The sequence below is a fragment of the Salvelinus namaycush genome, chromosome 40 (assembly GCF_016432855.1).
Source record: "Salvelinus namaycush isolate Seneca chromosome 40, SaNama_1.0, whole genome shotgun sequence".
In the NCBI taxonomy this organism is placed as follows: domain Eukaryota; kingdom Metazoa; phylum Chordata; class Actinopteri; order Salmoniformes; family Salmonidae; genus Salvelinus; species Salvelinus namaycush.
Window position 1 is genome coordinate 19,478,940 of NC_052346.1, and position 21,188 is coordinate 19,500,127.

A 21,188-nucleotide genomic window follows, 5' to 3' on the forward strand; every position below is an offset into this window, starting at 1 on the left:
CGGCTGGTCTGTTAGACGTGTGAGAATTAGCTTAGACTCCACAGACAGCTCAGACACCCTGAGACTTAATCACACATTAAACCACCCCACAGCCACCTCTCATTAGACGCCTGTAGAGAGGCCATGTTCACACACATACACACACATACACACACACACACACACACACACACGCACACACACGACTGCACATTGTCTTACTAGAGGTCCTCACAGTTAGAAAAGTCCATTGATGATAGACTCAACAGTGTAATGTGGCTGAAGTATCTCCCTCTGTCAGTGTACAGTAGGTCTGGTTGGAGTTAGCCAACAACCCTGCCTGCATGTGGGCTCTCTCTCATCAAACACACCTGATACCTCTCACTTTGGCACTGCAAGCCACTATTCCCAATCCGCATGACAAAAGCTAAATGCACATTAGTGTCAAGTCTGTTTGCAAACTCCTACAGTACAAATAGACCTATGAATGGTTTTTCAATCCAAACAAAACTTCTACCCTGGAAAATGAAGTCTCCCGAGCCAAGTGTGCATGTTTGACATAACCAGAGCTGATGTGTATCCATTTTCCACGTGGCACTCGAGACAGACTCAGTTTCCCAGGCTTACAACAGCAAAGTGTGGAGAAGATTGAAATTGAACTGCCGTTGGGGCTCCTCAGGGCTCAGTCAGAGTACCGCTCAAGGTTGTGATTAAGGTCATTTCAATTACCGTTCCTGTGATTACAGTTACCCCAATCTAGGCTGATAGAATAATACAGGAGGGATGGGGGACCGGATACACACGCCCAGTGTGTACTCCCTAATGTACTTTGTCAAACCACATTTGGCTTGGACTGAGCACCCGCTAATCTCTAGATTGAAGACATTGAGGGGGAGTGTTACTAGCGTAGGGGGTCAAAGGTAGCCTGGCTAACAGACTGAAGGCTAGTTTAACCAGGCTAGGTCCAAGCTGTTTCTGGGTCTCAAACCATATTGTGTATTACTGATCAATGTTTATTTGATGATTCATCCCCCTTTGTTTCATCATCTATACTGTACTGTAACATCTACAGTATTCACACAGTAACATTCACAGCGTTTTCATTTCATTTGGTTCCCATAACACATCCATGTTTTACAGAGGTATTGATCAGTAGGCAGGCCTATACCGTATGTGTACCATAATATCCTACTATACAATACAGAATGTTTTATGTGGACATTAAATCCCCACAGACCCTATATTATACACAGGAAAGTTCTCACATCCAGACATGGGAACTCAAACGTCCCCGTACTCCATCAAGATGTAAAGACCAGGCGTTTGGATCAGAGAATGCATAGCTGCACTATAGCACTTCAATCAGACTCCAGTCAGGCCAGAGTAATGGAATCAGAGACCGCATGAGATCAGTATCTACTGTAAAGTGTCATGACATCAAACTGAGGTATAGAGGTTTTCATCTATTAGCTGTACTGGCTGCAGACACTGGCCTGTTACAGGGGGATTCTGTAACGGCTGTCCTCCTCCTCTTCAGACGAAGAGGAGGAGTAGGGATTGGACCAAAGTGCAGCGTGATATTTGGACATAATGAAGTTTATTAAAGTACAGACGAAAACCGAAAACACTTCAACAAACTACAAAATAAGAAAACGACGTAGACGAAACCTGAACATGGAACTTACATAAAGACACGAAGAACTCACGAACAGGAACAGACTACATCAAACGAACGAACAAACCGAAACAGTCCCGTGTGGTGCAACATACACAGACACAGAAGACAATCACCCACAAACAAACAGTGTGAACAGCCAACCTATATATGGTTCTCAATCAGAGGAAAACGTCAAACACCTGTCCCTGATTGAGAACCATATAAGGCTAATTACAAGTGACCTAAACATAGAAACACAAAACATAGAATGCCCACCCCAACTCACGCCCTGACCAACTAAACACATACAAAAATAACATAAAACAGGTCAGGAACGTGACAGATTCACAAAGAGCACAGAATCACAATGTAATAATGTGGAATTGTCTCAATATTGGAAATATAATTATATTGAATATGTCCTGTAAACTAGCTATACTGTATGTTGTAGATTTCCTTATTACATCAATACTCTGAGGAGACTAGCTGCTGTCTAGGGTTGGCACCTGGCAATGCAGAAGTATTTGTCTGGGTGTGCTTTTTCAGAAGCTCTCAGATCTGAGAGTTTTTTCAGATGCTTGATATTGTCTATTGCTGTGAAACGTCATAATTAAAAAATGGCCCCGCCTCTTTCATTGTTAACAATTGCAAAGCATATTGACGGGGTTTGTGGGGCATTGGTTTCCACTGCAGTGCTGAATGCTGTAAGTAGGACAACCCTGCAGGCCTCCTGTATCTACCGGTGTAGCTCCAAGACTCCATTCAAATCAGATCTACAACACTGCTCCTGCCTATACGTCATGAATAGTGAATAAACAATAAACAACGAATAACAAAGATCTCACCAATAGGCCTATATTGCCATACAAAACCGTAGGCCTAGTTCAAATCTGGGATTAGGCAGAGAGTCGGCTATAGCAGGCTGGGGCGGTTACTGCAGTTATCCGCCAGAGCAGCCCCCGCACCGTTTCAGCACCATGCATGGTGGACCTGAACAATGGGCATAGCCCGCAGCCCCGGAGCGCTCACACGCTAACAAACAAATATACTAACGGGCTTTTTATTACGCATTTTTATGAGACAAATAAACACTTAAAGGTGTGAGGTCTTTTTTTTTTTAAATAAAGTAAAACGAGATGGTAGCAAAAAAAGCAGAGAAATGGACATGCCGACTAAGCCTTTCTCTCCTAAGGGTGAGGCTGATGTGCAAACCTTGTTCCTTCTCAAAGGTCAAATCCACGAGTATTCTTACCAAGTTAACAAACAAGGTTCTCATTTTTAACTAGGATATAGCGCAAACAATTTAACACATGCCTTTCCTAAATGCGCAACAACTCGGATTAGAAGCCACCTTCACTGCTTTCAGTGATTCGGAGAACATCAAACTTTTAAAAATCTAAACTAAATCAAGTGTGTTGAAAGTGCAATTCATTTAAATGTAATTAAAACATAATTAACCATGCTTTGCCTTTAAATTGAATAAATTCAATATCGTATTTCCCTTACCTGTTCGTGGGAAATGAACCGTATAAATAAATCCCTTGTTCACTGTGCCTTGAGCCCTAGTGACAATGCAAAGAGATGTCGGTCTCTCTGACCCCTCCCACTGCGTTCAAATGCCGTAATTACATCAGTAGTGGCGCATTCATTTGTATGCAACCAACGGTTGCAGGTTCTCGCTCCCACACACGCAAGCATGCACTCCAACGCACACACACACACAGGTGGGGATCTACATGTAAGAGGATGGATGGGCTTCTGTGAGTAGCTGCATTGCATTGCTCTGCTTACAGGGAGGGGTGCGGCACTGGTTGAGGAGTGAGTGAGTGAGAGAGATGTGGAGGGGAGAGAGGAGATGGGGGTGGGGAGGAGAGAGGATATCGGGAGAAAGAGCGAGGGGAACTGGATTTATCAAGGGAGCAGCTGCTCCTGTCTTTCCTCATGGGATCCCAGCCACACCATGTCTGGTGCCCGTGCCAAGACTGGCACTGTAGGATTTGGGGGAATGTGGGGGTTGGAGCAGATTGACTCTCCCTCTCCTTAAACAGATAACATGTGTACCCATGCCAGCTGGCCACAGGCATATTCCCCCTTGACAGCAGCATACTAGCACAACTGAAACACCAGCTTGATCATGTAAAAACAACACAAGACATGAAGCTATTTACGTTAGGTGTGCATCCCAAATGAAACCTTATAGGGCTCTGGTCAAAAGTAGTGCACTACTTCATAGGGCTCTGGTCAAAAGTAGTGCACTACATATAGAGAATAGGGTGCCATTTGGGATGATTGCACAGTACATGTATGTGTTTCAGTTTGGGACTGGGTCAATGGGAGCCAGAAACGACACCTGCCTTTGTGGTGAGCCAAAGCAGTTCGCAACTCAAGTGTTCAGAGAGGCAGCTGGATTTAATACGTTGTAGATTTCAGATAGAAATACATGCTGTAGAGCAGAGTGATATGTAGAATAAGGAAGCACTTCAGCTCTATTCATTACATTTCTCTCTCATTTTTCAACATTTGACGACTGAATGTGGCCCCTGCCCAACGGTGTTTCATGAATGTGGATTTGTGTGGATTTACTTTTTGTTCTACATCCTAACACAGCACCTGGGACAAGAGCTTTTAATGGATGTGCCCATACCACTCCAAAGTTAATATTGAAGGTAACAGGATGATTATCAAAACCATACAGATAGGAATTGATAAAAAATAAAAGGAATAGAATCAAAGCTAATGAAAATGCTCCTAGTAGACAGACACATCACTATGATATGGAATAAAACCCAGGTTTAATCGTTTCACAACACTTACTGCCATCTTGTGGTTAAAATAATACATAGCATTGCGCAGAAGACTTAACCTTAGTAGTTGAGGCTGCCATTCTCGTCCTCCTGAGCTGTCACGAGGACATCAATCTCAGGCTCACACATCTTCTCACGTACAACAGACACACACCCAAAAACCGGGCTTATAATGCATTAGGACCGCATGATGCATTGTTCCTGTATGCCCTCGTCCACTGCAATAGAACACCCCACATGTCTTCATGAAACTGACAGAACACAATAGAACCAAATGAAAATTGTAAGAGGGATCACCAAAATGGTATAACTTTAATAAACAAGCAATATTATTACATTACAATCAACATTAAAAAGGTGGCGTTTAAAATGTTCAACAATAGTGCAATGTTCTAATTCACAGCTTGTTGTGGTGTTAAGGCAGCCCTCTGCACCTCTCTGTTTCAGAGGGGTTGGGTTAAATGCAGAAGACACATTTCAGTTGAATGCATTCAGTTGTACAACTGACTAGTTCTCCCCCTTTAATGCTGACCATTAATAGGTATCAGGAGAAGAATGCAAGGGCACTTCCGGTTCAGAGCTGCGAACAAATGATAAAATACTGTTCATTCAAACGTACATGACTATACCATTTCGTTTTCTACCCCCATAAACACAGCAGGACACAAACAAAGGTGGTATTACAAAAATATACAACTTAACTCTGTGCATTTATTTGATCAATGTTTCTAATTTCTTAGATTTCAAGTGTGAAAGGATGGAGGGATTTCAGAACATATTGTTGACTTTGTAGAAGCCCAAAGGAAAGGAATAAACCCTACATCTAGAGTGTTAAAACCACATATTCCCAGCAATATTACTCAGAAATTACACAGAATATCTATTATTTCACTCCATGCTTATTCAAAGAGGAGTGAATCAAAAGTTCCACTTAAGTATTATTATTATTTTTTATCTCAGTCATGCACTGACGTCTATGGGAGACTAAGTGAACATTTGACTTAAGTGGAAGTTCAGATTCACCCCAGAAATACCACTGGCCTACCTTCAGTGAACATGACAATCACTTCAAAAGGCACAGACAACCAGCTCAGTAGCTAACCCAGTCAAAACTGATGTTGGTGTTAAGAGACTTATGTTAACCACTTCCCAGCTCTCCTCCATGGTGATGTCACTGGGACGTCTCCCTCACTTCTGGCTGACGATACTGCGGGCAATCAGCTCCTTCATGATCTCATTGGTGCCTCCATAGATGGGCTGGACACGGGAATCCACAAACGCCCTGATGGGGAGAGAGAGGATTTTCATATCCACTGACAGCATAGAACTAAATAGAATAACATGTTATATTTCCATGACACAGACATCACTGTCACTCACTTGGCGATGGGGATCTCCCACATGTAGCCCCAGCCTCCGTGGAGCTGCAGACACCGGGTGGCCACAGAGTTCTGGAGGTCAGACGCCCTGATAAACAACAAGTCAAGTCAGACGATACAGGAGGAGTCCCAATTCTCTACCCTTCTCCCTGAAGTGCACACTTCAACACTTCATCATGTGTTTAAAAGCATTGCCTGGAAAGACATCTCCAGCATTACTCTTATACCAATCCACTCCCGTTAAATCCAAGTGCAATTGCACTTTACACGTCAAACATAGTGACAGTTCTGGACTGGAGAAGCATAACGCTGGTGAAACATAGTGACAGTTCTGGACTGGAGAAGCATAACGCTGGTGAAACATACTGACAGTTCTGGACTAGAGCAGCATAACGCTGGTGAAACATAGTGACAGTTCTGGACTGGAGAAGCATAACGCTGGTGAAACATAGTGACAGTTCTGGACTGGAGTAGCATAACGCTGGTGAAACATACTGACAGTTCTGGACTAGAGCAGCATAACGCTGGTGAAACAGTGACAGTTCTGGACTGGAGAAGCATAACGCTGGTGAAACATACTGACAGTTCTGGACTGGAGAAGCATAACGCTGGTGAAACATAGTGACAGTTCTGGACTGGAGAAGCATAACGCTGGTGAAACATACTGACAGTTCTGGACTAGAGCAGCATAACGCTGGTGAAACAGTGACAGTTCTGGACTGGAGAAGCATAACGCTGGTGAAACATACTGACAGTTCTGGACTGGAGAAGCATAACGCTGGTGAAACATACTGACAGTTCTGGACTGGAGTAGCATAACGCTGGTGAAACATACTGACAGTTCTGGACTAGAGCAGCATAACGCTGGTGAAACATAGTGACAGTTCTGGACTGGAGAAGCATAACGCTGGTGAAACATACTGACAGTTCTGGACTGGAGAAGCATAACGCTGGTGAAACATAGTGACAGTTCTGGACTGGAGTAGCATAACGCTGGTGAAACATACTGACAGTTCTGGACTGGAGAAGCATAACGCTGGTGAAACATAGTGACAGTTCTGGACTGGAGAAGCATAACGCTGGTGAAACATAGTGACAGTTCTGGACTGGAGAAGCATAACGCTGGTGAAACATACTGACAGTTCTGGACTGGAGAAGCATAACGCTGGTGAAACATACTGACAGTTCTGGACTGGAGAAGCATAACGCTGGTGAAACATACTGACAGTTCTGGACTGGAGAAGCATAACGCTGGTGAAACATACTGACAGTTCTGGACTGGAGAAGCATAACGCTGGTGAAACATAGTGACAGTTCTGGACTGGAGAAGCATAACGCTGGTGAAACATACTGACAGTTCTGGACTGGAGAAGCATAACGCTGGTGAAACATACTGACAGTTCTGGACTGGAGAAGCATAACGCTGGTGAAACATACTGACAGTTCTGGACTGGAGAAGCATAACGCTGGTGAAACATAGTGACAGTTCTGGACTGGAGAAGCATAACACTGGTGAAAGAAGGTTTAGTATCTGGTTGTGTTCTCACCAGTACTTGGCCATAGAGGCTGTTTGAGAGTCCAGGCGTTTCTCTGTGTGGAGCTGCAGACAGTTGTCTAAAAAGGAACGGCCCACACAGACCTCAGTCTTCAGCTCTGCCAGCTTGTGCTGCACAGTCTGCACCATGAGACAGGGGAATGGAGTTAGTGGATCACTTCAATATACTACAATACAACTTTATTCATCCATCTGATCAAACAGAAATGTGTTCTATGGAGCTAGTTTGGGGTTAAGTGTCTTGCTCAAGGGCACAACAGTAGGAGAGACGGGGTCTGACACCAACAGCCCTCTAGTTGCTAGTTCAGTCCCCACTTTGATTCAGCTTCTCTAACCTAGGTTACCTACCACCCGAATAGAGCTAGTGTACACTACACTGAAACATACCTATTGCTACAGCAGAAATACGAGTCAAAGATAATGCTATCCAACCTGAAGGTGAGCGATGGTCTTGCCGAAAGCCTTCCTCTGAGTCACATAGTTCCTGGTCTCCTCAAACATGAACTCACTGCTGGCGATGGCCATGTCTGCAATCAGCAGGCGCTCCTGGAAGAACAAGAGGAAAGGTGACGAGCTTTAATAATGACCTGGTTTGGAGCTACTAGATAGAGCCATACCTTTGTGACAATTGAGTACATAGGAATAGGTTAGGGGTCAATTCCCTTCAACTCAGTCATTGCCTTTTAAATAAATACAATTGGTATTGCAATTTCAGTTAACTTGCTGAATTGAAATGTAACTGACCCCAACCCTGGTATATCATGCAAGTGTACTTCATCTCTGAAAGGTGTACCTGTGGCAGCTCGTTCATCAGGTAGTAGAAGCCCTTGTTGGCCTGTCCCAGCAGGGCAGAAGCAGGGAGACGCACGTCCTCAAAGAACAGCTCAGCCGTGTCCTGGGGACAGAGAGACAACGGTTAATATATATAGAAGGTAATGGCTGTTCTATAAAATGGGCTGACATGACAATTGACCACTTCTTGTCATCTGAACCCACTTCTCGTCATCTGAACCCACTTCTCGTCATCTGAACCCACTTCTCGTCATCTGAACCCACTTCTCGTCATCTGAACCCACTTCTCGTCATCTGAACCCACTTCTCGTCATCTGAACCCACTTCTCGTCATCTGAACCCACTTCTCGTCATCTGAACCCACTTCTCAAGGGACGTCAATATCAAACCGACTGTTTGAAGCAACGAGGAGTCTTTTCATTTGACCAGACCTGGATTCAATAGTGTTTGTTTTCTTTCAAATACTTTAGCTGCCTTCGATTGAGCTTGAACTACACAATGAAACCAAAGGAATAGTCAACAACAAAGAAATCAACCCATCCATCTGGTTCTACATGCAGGCTCAATCAAACTCAAAAGGATGTGAAAAGGAAATCAAAAGTATTTGAACCCAGCCAGGTGGTCAAAATGGCCCCTTAACGAGAGGGGGTTAAACTAGCAATTGAGATTTCTGACTGTACCTGTGCCATCAGGCCAATCTTCTCCAGCTTCTTGCCCGCCTGGAAGCCCGGCATCCCTTTCTCCACCAGGAAGAGGCTGATCCCGTGGGCCGCTGTTTTCGCCTCGCGGTTCGTTACGGTCACCACGATCACCATGTCGGCCATACAGCCGTTGGTGATGAACACCTGTGGGTCAAGGGACAGCGGTCAATGACATGGGTCATGTTCAGTTGGGAGAAAACATTTTGAAACAGAGGTACTACCCAAATTTGTCAAACAAGAAAACAGATTTTTGTTCTCCTTTGCAAAACGTTTTGCTATGGTGTGCCCTACTGAACACAACCCTAGTCTGGTTAAACCACATCCACCCTGAACGCACCTTGTTGCCGTTGAGGATCCAGTCATCGCCATCCTTCTTAGCGTACGTCCTGACACCTTGGAGGTCACTGGGTTTAACGGAGAGAAGAGAGGGTCTTTAGGATGAACTGCTATTGGCTAGACAGAGGTAGAAGTTGGAGAACACATAATGAAAACAAGCAGAATGACCCCAAATTGACCTTACCATCGTCAAATTCTCATGCTGAAAGTATAGCCTATTAAACTAACAATTTTCACACCATCGTGCTGACCCAAACCGTACTGTGCCTGCTTGGATATCTTCTTTTCACATCATCCTTTCCAGTAGGGGAACCAGACCAGCGCAGTACAGCTCGGCCCAGTAGTGTTAAAAGTCCTCACCTGCCAGCTCCTGGCTCCGTCATGGCGATAGCCCCGATGCAGGTCCCAGCAGCCATCTGGGGTATGAAGCGATCGATCTGTTCCTTGGAGCCATAGTTACTGATGTAGGGCATGCAGATCTCAGAGTGGAGGGCAAAGCCTGGGCCAGAGCAGTTAGAGTACATCCTTGAAGACAAAGAGAGACAGGGTGAGGAGAGGTGTCTGCTGGGTGGGAGGGAGGGGTGTAAGTCCTGAAATCCCCTTCTGACTTTCCCTGCAGTACAACACAAAGCCTGTTGACAGAATAGCATTTTGATGTTATCAGTAGGCATCTTAGTTAAGTCAGTTGTTTGACATATAATCACAACTGTTACATTCTGCTATACGCCCATGGTCATAGCAATAGGGCTTGGGGAAATACTAGCCAATCATCCCACACCTGGGCCTGTATTCATATAGCGTCTCAGAGTATGAGTGCTGAGCTAGGATCAGTTTAGATCATAATTAATATGGTTATATGGACAGTGGGGAGCTGATCCCTGGTCAGGACAAGATACTCACTGCTCCTCCCACATCACAGCTGCAGACAGCAGATCACCTCCGATCCCACCGTGCTCCTCTGGAGTGAGGATCCCCAACAGACCCTGCTCCCCAGCCTTCTGCCACAGCTCCCTGCTCACCATACCTGCCTTCTCCCACCTGGAGGGGGGAGGGAAGACAGAGACCATACCTTAAGTCAGCATTGAGTCATCACAACATAATCACATCATGAAAACCATTCAGTTCACTGAGGCAAAAAAAGCATGATCAGCATCCTGTTTATTAGGTCACACAATAGCGAAACCATTTCAAAACATTCTGCAATGGAAAACGAGTGTTCAACTGGTTCCTCCCGCTTTCAGGCAGTTTCCTACCGTTTGGTACTTAACAGGACCCTGGTGGGGAACACTAGGCACATGCAGAGATGATTAAAGACAGTCAATACATACTCCTTGTGGTAGGGCACCACCTCCTCTGTCCAGAAACGTCGGACACTCTCCCTGAACATGTCATGATCCTCGTTGAAGATTCTGCGGGTGCCAATGTCCATCAGAGTCTTGGCGCTGGACGTCTCCGGCCGATTGGACGGGGGAGCTTTCCCTTCCTGGGGCTGGCTGTGCTGCATTCTGGGAAATGGAGGCACGGGCACTTATAAATCAACTACATGTTGGTCTAATGGGCAGAACAAGGCTGTTGTAAGGCCTACGGTGTCCTATAGTCTACCTTTAACCTTTAGGTGTGGTATACTGAAACACTTGTGTGTTTGCTAAAAAAGTTATAAACTGACTTATTCTGAGATCAGTGTAGTTAGTAGTGGATTTTGAGTCACGGAATTTGACTAGCCCCCCATGGCGGGCTGAGTAACCTAGAATGACATTACTAATGCCATTAGGTTAAATCAACCAAACCAAGGAGCAAACAAAACAACCAGTCAATTAGGATAGTCAGGTTCATGAATAGGAAGTATGCAGTGATGAATCTACATATTAAAAACCACATTATCTGGTGTAAAAACCTGTGGCTAGCAGTGTTGGATAGCGGAGTTACAAACTCAAACCCACTAGTTACCTCATATGTGAAGGAACACGTTAGGTAGGCTTTAAAGGCCATTTCTGGGAAAGTGTGCCAAAGGTGACTATGTCCCAGTTTAGCATTCGCGGGTCAACAGACAATGTTGAACACTATAAGGAGCTATATTTTGTTGCTGACTACATATATGACAAGGTGTCTAACTAAAATATTTATGTTTAAAAGAAATAACTTATTTCCTACTCAATGACATTAAATTAACGTTTATGATAAGGATATCTACAGACATTCTCCAGTAAAATTAGCATGCAAAACTACGACACGCACCTGGCATTTGCAGAAGAAAGTACCTGTCCACCTCGACATACATTTTTCACACCAGAATAACACGCTTTGACAGCTTTTGATAACATTTTCTTCCGTAACGTTACCGCTTTTCCGCAACTGACACAACAAAAGTGAATGCGTTTCTTCTCTAGTATTTCAAGGGTAGGCTACGGTCTCATTTGTTGAATTTGCTGCCATCTACTGGGCGGCGGTAAGGCCAGCTGAATGAACATATTACATCAGATTTTACACATTCCAAACATAATGGATGATATCCAGTGCATTCGGAAAGTATTCAGACCCCTTCACGTTTTCCACATTTTGTTACGTTACAGCCTTATTCTGAAAATTCTGAAATTAGATTTTTTCCCTCATCAATCTACACACAATACCCCATAATGACAAAGCGAAAACAGGGTTTTAGAGATGCTCATGTATTAAACATTTTAAACAGAAATGCCTTATATAAATAAGTATTCAGACCCTTTGCTATGACACTCAAAATTGATCTCAGGTGCATCCTGTTTCTATTGATCATCCTTGAGATGTTTCTACAACTTGATTGGAGTCCACCGGTGGTAAATTCAATTGATTGGACATGTTTTGGAAAGGCACACACCTGTCTATATAAGGTCCCACAGTTGACAGTGCATGTCAGCACAAAAACCAAGCTATGAGGTCAAAGGAATTGTTCGTAGAGCACCGAGACAGGATTGTGTCGAGGCACAGATCTGGGGAAGGGTACCAAAACATTTCTGCAGCATTGAAGGTCCTCAAAAACACAGTGGCCTTCGTCATTATTAAATGGAAAAGTTTGGAACCACGAAGACTCTTCCTAGAGCTGGCCGCACGGCCAAACTGAGCAATCGGGGGAGAAGTGCCTTGGTCAGGGAGGTGAGTAGTCACTCCCAATAGTCACTCTGACAGAGCTCCAGAGTTCCTCTGTGGAGATGGGACAACCATCTCTTGGACATTCCAGCAATCAGGCCTTTATGGTTGAGTGGCCAGACGGAAGCCACTCCTCAGTAAAAGGCACATGACAGTCCGCTTGGAGTTTGCCAAAAGGCACCTAAAGGACTCTCAGACTATAACAAACAAGATTCTCTGATCTGATGAAACCAAGATTGAACTCTTTGGCCTGAATGACAAGCATCATGTCTGGAGCAAACTTGGCACCGCCTCTACAGGGAAGCATGGTGGTGGCAGCATCATGCTATGTTTTTTTTTCAGCGGCAGGGACTGGGAGACTAGTCAGGATCGAGGGAAAAATGAACAGAGCAAAGTACAAAGAGATCCTTCATGAAAACCTGCTCCAGAGCGCTCAGGACCTCAGACTGGGGCGAAGGTTCACCTTCCAACTGGACAACGACCCGAAGCACACAGCCAAAACAAAGCAGAAGTGGCTTCGGGACAAGTCTCTGAATGCCCTTGAGTGGCCCAGCCAGAGCCAGGACTTGAACTCAATCAAACATTTCTGGAGACCTGAAAATAGCTGTGCAGCAAAGTTCCTCATCCAACCTGACAGAGCTTGAGAGGATCTGCAGAGAAGAATGGGAGAAACTCCCCAAATACAGGTGTGCAAAGCTTGCAGCATCATACCCAAGAGGACTCGAGGCTGTAATCACTGCCAAAGGTGTTTTAACAAAGTACTGAGTGAAGGGTCTGAATACTTACGTAAATGTGATAATTTCTAAAAAAAAAAAAAATAATAATAAAAAAAATTTGCTTTGTCATTATGTGTTATTGTGTGTAGATTGATGAGGGGGAAAAAATTATTTAATACATTTTAGAATATCGTAACAAAACGTGGAAAAAGTAAAAGGGTCTGAATACTTCCAAATGCACTTATTTAGGTTTCAACAATAATCCAGTGAGATTTAATAAAACATTTTAATTTGTTGTTTTATTCAAGACAGTATATTTTGTATTATATTTGATTTTAGAGTCGATTTTCACACACATCAAATCGTATTCGTCACATGCGCTGAATACAACAGTTGTAGACCTTACCATGAAATGCCTACTTACAAGTCCTTAACCAACAATGCAGTTTCAAGAAAAAGAGTTAAGAAAATATTTACAAAATAAAAGTTCAAAAATAAATAATTCTAAACACAATAAACTAACAATGAGGCTATATTCAGGGGGTACAGTTTATTGAGGTAATATGTACATGTATATTCAGGGGGTACAGTTTATTGAGGTAATATGTACATGTATATTCAGGGGGTACAGTTTATTGAGGTAATATGTACATGTATATTCAGGGGGTACAGTTTATTGAGGTAATATGTACATGTATATTCAGGGGGTACAGTTTATTGAGGTAATATGTACATGTATATTCAGGGGGTACAGGTTATTGAGGTAATATGTACATGTAGGTAGGGGTAAAGTGACTATGCATAGATAATAAACAGCGAGTAGCATCAGCATATAAAAGGAAAGGGGTCAATGCAAATAGTCTGGGTAGCCATTTGACAAACTGTTTAGGAGTCTTATGGTTTGGAGGTAAAAACAGTTAAGGAGCCTTTTGGACCTAGACTTGGCGCTCCGGTACCGCTTACCGTGTGGTAGCAGAGAGAACAGTCTATGACTAAGGTGGCATTGTAGAATAAATGTGAAGACATCAAAACTATGAAATAACACATATGAAATCATGTAGTAACCAAAAAAGTGTTAAATGAAAATATACTTGAGATTCTTCAAAGTAGCCACCCTTTGCCTTGATGACAGCTTTGCACATGCTTGGCATTCATTTTTAGTTTGCTTTTCCTTAGGGTGCTTTTTAGTTGTTCAGTTTGTGTCATTATTTTGGTTTTATATCTTGTTTGTTGTGTAGTAAATATTTCAACATTCATTTCCATTGTTTTTTTTTCTTTCTGTAAAGCACATTAAGTTGCAATCCATGTCTGAAATGTGATATTTGATTAAGTGAAAGTTCAGATTCACCCCAGAAATACCACTGGCCTACCTTCGGTGAACATCACTTCAAAAGGCACAGACAACCAGCTCAGTAGCTAACCCAGTCAAAACTGATGTTGGTGTTAAGAGACTTATGTTAACCACTACCCAGCTCTCCGCCATGGTGATGTCACTGGGACGTCTCCCTCACTTCTGGCTGACGATACTGCGGGCGATCAGCTCCTTCATGATCTCATTGGTGCCTCCATAGATGGGCTGGATACGGGAGTTCACAAACACCTGAGAGAGTGAGAGGATTTTCATATGCACTGACCGCATAGAAAAATAATAAATATATATACACAGACACACACACACTACCAGTCAAAAGTTTTGAAACATTCAATGGTTTTTCATTATTTGTAAAATTTTCTACATTGTAGCTTCATGAAGTTGTCACCTTAAATGCATTTCAATTAACAGGTGTGCCTTGTTAAAAGTTAATTTGTGGAATTTCTTTCCTTCTTCATGGTGAAAGGCTTCCTACAGCCACTGACTCCCACTGCAGGCAACACAGTTATTGACCGCAGCCCTGCTCCAAACCAATTTGGTCATTTTTTACTGTTTTAAAGATCACACATTTTATTTACCTTCCTTGCCATGTTGAATATCCTTTTGCAGAGTTCCATTGTGAGACATGCAAGGAGACTGGTACAGCAGGCATGAAGGACCGGCAAAGGAGTGGCTACTTGCCTGCCACCTTCAACTTCAACAAACGTGTTCTCTTCACATGAAGAAATGAAAATTGCTGCGCCATGCATGTAACGTCAAGCATTTTTGACAATGCTTGATCAGAGGACAGAGCATTATTCTAAAGCAAGACTAACAGACTCATTTTAATGCAAGACTGGTGGAGGCTATATAATCATTTACTGCTATTTTGTTATTTATCAGACACGGAAAACCACCACCGCCGTCTAAACGTCCATGGCTAGTTGCAGGTGGAACGTTGGAATTTAGAAAATGCTGTTATTAAAATAAATACATGTTTTGCTCCATTAAGTAGTCCAACAATGCGTACGCCGCCATCTTGTCTACTTCAAATCTTCTCTCATTGAGTGAGACAGGTAGGTATCCACCCCAAAGTGCTGCATGTCATGAGCGTGTCTCAGAAATCATGCATTGCTTTGAATGACACCTGTCTCCATCAATGAGAGAAGATTTGAAATAAGACAAGAAGGTGATGTACATGTTGGATTACAATGTTGATAATTTTTGATGTAATAAACTGAGCATTTTCTCAATTCCAACTTTCCACCTGCAACTGGTCATGGAAGTGTAGAACACGGTGGTGGTTTCCAAGTCGGGAATTTTGAAAAGTACCACCAAGTAAAGGAAAGATTCACTCCTTACCACTAACACTAGCTACTGCACGTATCAACGGCTGTCCACCAGCTGGAACAGCTAGTGAAGTCAGGCTAGCCACTGATTTATTAGTTAGGTGAGAGACGCAGCGAGAGAGAGATTACAAATTACAAATACACATCCAAAAGCCTGCTGATTTTAATTGCTTATTCAGTGGCCCTCTCCTTCTCCCGGTAGATGTGAGGCTGGTCGAGGCTGAGGTCCTGAGTGTCCCAGTGGAGTAGTGCAGACAGGGAACAGAGCCTAGACACTTACTCATGGACCTGAACACCGGCCTGATAAGGAACACATCAGCGAGATGGACAGGAGAGTTAAGGAGGTAAGGAAGATTAATAGAAATGTTAAGGTCATTTTCCAGACATTTTGAATAAAGTTCTGTCAACTGCTGGAAGTCTCTCTCTCTCTAGTGTACACTCCTTCTGTGGACTAGTTCAGACAGGGAACCGAGAACTCCCCGAAAACTCTGGTGGACATCGGGAGCAGACGCATCATCAATCCTGTCAAGAGATGGAGAGAACTTGCACCTCAGGGTGAGGAAGTGTGTGTGTACTGATGGAGTCTGCTTGCTGTAAAGCCCTATCTAAACCATTTACAATTGTCTGTTCACACTTTCCAGGCTGCCAGTCACTTCCAGTTAGGCGGGGTACGTACAGGCCAGAGTCAGCTCCACTATGCCCTGGGGGACATGAAGAACATCCAGAAGTCCCTGGTAGACATAAGCAAGGACTGGAGGCAAAGCATAAACATCATTGAATCCTGAAGGATGTAAAATATGCTGGTGGCAGACCCTCCTTTTAATGATAGAGGAAGCCGAGCTGCTGGAGGGCCACCACAAGCTGATGACCCTGGAGTGTTCATGGAATGACCTCATGTATGAGCAGTACCGCATGGACAGCAAAAACACGCACAACATGAACCTCAAACTGCTTTGGCTAGGTGGAGGGCCTGTTGGAAGACCTGGCCAAGCAGCTGTAGCGCGTCAAGGGCACCGAGTCGGTGACACGGGAGTCGGTCAAGATGTGGCCGAAGGAATCAAACCTAAAACCTCAGCAGCACGATGACGACAATCAGACATGATGAGCAACACCTGCGTTAAAAGACAGCGCCAGGAGGCTGTGGAAGAGAGCGTGTCAGCCTGTCTATCCGCACAACTCAACCTGGTTTGTCTTTAACATTTAGAACAATAATAATATCTATGGATGACCCATCTTCTCCATATTGGAACACAATCACACTGGGATATATGAATGAGAGAACCATGTATGTGCTTTACTGTACTATGGACATTCACACATAATGCTCGCACCCGCGCACACATACACTACAGTACCTGACTCAAGTGCAGAAGCGTGTTCAATCAGTGACATCCCCGGCTCTGAAACCTTGAAGTAATAATTTCCCTTGATCTGGGTATGCAGCTTTTGTGGAACGATAGGTTACAATGCTTCATGGGTGACTGTTGTCGATGTGTTCAGAGGGTCCCTGCTTCGAGGCCAGGTTGGGGAAAGGAGAGGGAAGGAAGCAATACCGTTACATACAGAAACACACACCCATTCACAGAAAATCTGAGATAATATCTATCATTTAAATCGGTGCAGGCAGGCCAAACAAAGCTGGCACTTACAGTACAACAGCAGCAGCAACCATATATTTGTGGATCTACTTTCCATGCAATAATGAACAAATTCACGTTAAGGAACAGATTGTACAATAAAACTGGACTACTTGTTCAAAATCCCAGCCTTTAAAATCCTCACTTGCGCCTACATTATCCATAATAATGGGCATTACCCTTATTTTCCCCATAACTGTTGCAGTGGCTTAAACTGAAGGATGGAATGAACGCTGCTAAGAATTGAAATAGCAGTGTCGAAAACATTATTACACACTTCCATGTTGACATTCCTTCAGTGCTTTGCATGTGCACGATAAACAGTCCTTGCTATCTGGAATCCTTGGGATGTCCCTAGCCCATTGAAGTTGGAATTTAAAATGGTTAAGGTTAGGGTTAGTTAAGGTTTATGGTTAAGGTTTAGGGTAAGGACGTCCCAAGGACCCAGGATAGCACTACCCGATGATAAACACAGTTTATGATGGTGGACACGTTGATGGTGGACACTTCGCAAGTCGCATTAGTACATTTTTTAACACATCTCCCCAGTACTTAATAGAGCGTCTGACAGAATTACGCAACATTTTAGTTCTGGGTTAACCGAAATTAGCCATGAAAGACTGAAGTGTTTTTGTATTGCTTATAAGCCCATATTTAGTCAAAGACCGTACCACACCGTACTTGGTATTGTTGGTATCATAGCGTGGTAAATAATCTTTGACAATAACATGTGCTCATTACAAGGAGGCAGGTAGCCCCGCAGTTAAGAACGTGGGCCAGTAACTAATTCGAACCCCCAAACTGACTAGGTGAAAAATCTGTCGATGTGCCCTTGAGCATGTTACTTAACCAGAGCGACTTACAGGAGATGTTACAGGTTAAGTGTCTGCTAAATGACTAGAATGCAAATGTAAAGACAGAATACTTAAATTGGTGAAACAGCCAAGTCCGTTTGGGATATTATAACAACAAAGAAGTTACTGCAAACAACCAACACCCTTTCATATTCCTGGTGCCCTACTGTATCTGTATTAGACACTGTATCCTCCAGTTAATCACAACATATTCTACTAACGTCACATGAGAAATATTTCAATAAGAACATTTAACAACCCATCTCAAAAACTGCAGAGACGTCAAAAAAAGGCAGAATTTTGCTCTAGAATGTACAGTTTTGTGCATGCAGCAGGCATACTAGTGGTGCAGTATAGAAACACGTCTCGGGCCACTTTTCATTCTGCATTTTGAGTGTCTTGGTCTCGTCTCTGACACGTTTGTACTCGTTACAAATGTGGTCTCGAATTGAGTCAAGTCAGAGATCAGGGACCCTATGTATACATGAGGTTCCCCCTAGTCCATGAGGTTGCCCCCTAGTCCACGAGGTTCCCCCCTAGTCCATGAGGTCCCCCCTAGTCCACGAGGTTCCCCCTAGTCCATGAGGTTGCCCCCTAGTCCACGAGGTTCCCCCCTAGTCCATGAGGTTCCCCTCTAGTCCACGAGGTCCCCCCCTAGTCCATGAGGTCCCCCCCTAGTCCATGAGGTCCCCCCCCCTAGTCCATGAGGTCCCCCCCTAGTCCACGAGGTCCCCCCCTAGTCCATGAGGTCCCCCCCTAGTCCACGAGGTCCCCCCCTAGTCCATGAGGTCCCCCCCTAGTCCACGAGGTCCCCCCTAGTCCATGAGGTCCCCCCTAGTCCATGAGGTCCCCCCCTAGTCCATGAGGTCCTCCCCTGGTCCATGAGGTCCCCTAGTGGAAACACGTATAACCAGGCCAGCTCGGCTCAGTTCAAAAGTGTGAAATGGTAAAACACTAACCACAAGCCAGGCTCGCTTTAGCGTTCTGCCCGAACTACGGTGTTTGACCGTATTGCCCAGCCTGAAGGGTATCCATGTTTTTTAGATCCCAAAACATGTCTGGCATGTTTTCCTTGCCAGTGGGTTGAGGGCAGGACAGTGGGGGCACTGAGTTGTTTTTGTCTTGGTCATTTTTCCTGAAAATAAAAAACAGTGTAGTGGGTAATATAAATGTTGAGCTGACCCAAGTAATCTAATAGAGAGGATGCAAAATAAAGTACTAAAGCAAGCAAAAATGCAAGAAAATGTATAAATGAATTATAAAGAATGATAATTACCACTGAACAGATTCCAAATTGTAACTTTATGGGTTCCCCGAATCCCAAATTGTACCTTTATTGGTTCACAAATCCCAGACTGTACCTTTATGGCTGGTATCAGGAACAAGCTAACAATGTGGCAAGCTCTAATAGCAGGTCTGAGATCTGCATACAAATACACACCTTTTTTAAAAACTGTATAACTGATCTTGGACCTGCAGTTTGCGTGATGGTACTAAGGTATTTCATTTTTGCTGATATTTTTTATTTAACCTTTATTTAACTAGGCAAGTCAGTTAAGAACAATGACAGCCTATGATTTCCAGGATTGTGGTAAAGAAGTTTGCTACCATGCTGATCAAACAAAATTATTTTGAGAATCTATGAAATCATTACACTGCGACTATGTTAAAATTCAGATAGGGATCAGCTATTGTTATAAACTGTAAATTAGGTTTGTTAAACACACGTTTGGCTAACCTTACATTATCAATCCAGTATGACTGTTTCGGTTAAACTTCGGAACTGATCGGGGGCAATGTGCGTTAACCCGCCGACATAACCATAACAGTATTGATAAGCGAAAGAGCTTCAGATATAGAAGCACCCGATTAGCCACCAATCACCACATTAAAAGGTGTAAAATCCACATTCACCATATGAATGGTGTGATTGGTAAGATGTTTCCACCTTTTAATAGTGTGATTGGTAAGATGTTTCCACCTTTTAATGGGGTGGTTGGTAAGATGTTTCCACCTTTTAATGGGGTGGTTGGTAAGATGTTTCCACCTTTTAATGGGGTGGTTGGTAAGATGTTTCCACCTTTTAATGGGGTGGTTGGTAAGATGTTTCCACCTTTTAATGGGGTGGTTGGTAAGATGTTTCCACCTTTTAATGGTGTGGTTGGTAAGATGTTTCCACCTTTTAATGGGGTGGTTGGTAAGATGTTTCCACCTTTTAATGGGGTGGTTGGTAAGATGTTTCCACCTTTTAATGGGGTGGTTGGTAAGATGTTTCCACCTTTTAATGGGGTGGTTGGTAAGATGTTTCCACCTTTTAATGGGGTGGTTGGTAAGATGTTTCCACCTTTTAATGGGGTGGTTGGTAAGATGTTTCCACCTTTTAATGGGGTGGTTGTAGTCTAATCGGGTGCACCCGCAGTCACACGCTATTGCCAAGGTATGAGTAGCCTAGATAACGTCAAAGTTAGGTTAAACCAAGACAAGAATTGAAAACAAAGCAACCATTAAATCAATCAGGATAGTCAGCTTCATGAATAGGGAGTATGTATAGCTGAGTTAGTATGGACTCAAACCCTCTAGCAAGCTAGCTAACTAAGCGTAACTAGCTATTTCTGGTTTAGTGTTCCCAAGGTGACTGTGTCCCAGTTTCGCATTAGCGGGTCAACAGACAATGTTGAATATAACTAGCTAGCTATATTTTGCTTGCTGACTAACGTTACATGACAACATTGTAAAACTAAAATATGTTTATGCATAATTTTGATGAATTCAACACTATTCTCCATAGAAACCATAAACAACGTATGTACTGCTCAAAACAACGTATTGAGCAGTCTCACTTGCAGTAGAGAGTATCTGTCCACCTCGACATACATTTTTCACACCAGTTAAACACGTTGACAGCTTTCGAGAACATTTCCCCGTGTAACACGTTAACCCAACCGACACAACAAA

The 21,188-nt window shown here is 43.5% G+C and overlaps 2 protein-coding genes across 2 annotated transcripts in view; both read right to left on the minus strand.

Moving 5' to 3' along the window:
• The window catches only part of LOC120033391 (microtubule-associated protein 2-like), a 113,432-nt gene extending 110,206 nt beyond the window's left edge, over positions 1–3,226 (minus strand). The window contains exon 1 of the mRNA XM_038979721.1: positions 3,143–3,226. The gene's annotated coding sequence lies outside the window, so the exon portion shown is untranslated. The remainder of the gene's footprint in view (positions 1–3,142) is intronic.
• A 1,489-nt stretch (positions 3,227–4,715) lies between these two features.
• Positions 4,716–11,603, minus strand: LOC120033335 (long-chain specific acyl-CoA dehydrogenase, mitochondrial-like). Its single transcript, XM_038979634.1, has 11 exons — positions 11,439–11,603; positions 10,532–10,708; positions 10,104–10,241; positions 9,564–9,728; positions 9,205–9,271; positions 8,847–9,011; positions 8,168–8,269; positions 7,807–7,920; positions 7,367–7,494; positions 5,821–5,907; positions 4,716–5,722 (listed from the first exon to the last, which is right to left on the minus strand). Exons 1-11 carry the CDS (start codon positions 11,522–11,524, stop codon positions 5,629–5,631), a joined length of 1,323 nt encoding a protein of 440 aa, XP_038835562.1. The 5' UTR covers positions 11,525–11,603; the 3' UTR covers positions 4,716–5,628.
• Between the last annotated feature and the right edge of the window lie 9,585 nt (positions 11,604–21,188).

Excerpts from the sequence above, each read along its gene's own strand:
- LOC120033335 (XM_038979634.1), bottom strand. The coding sequence starts at position 11,524 with ATGTTATCAAAAGCTGTCAAAGCGTGTTATTCTGGTGTGAAAAATGTA. Across the intron at positions 9,729-10,103 it reads GCTGTGATGTGGGAGGAGCA|GATGTACTCTAACTGCTCTG; the intron begins GTGAGTATCTTG and ends TTTGTCTTCAAG. Across the intron at positions 5,723-5,820 it reads TGGGAGATCCCCATCGCCAA|GGCGTTTGTGGATTCCCGTG; the intron begins GTGAGTGACAGT and ends TCTCCCCATCAG.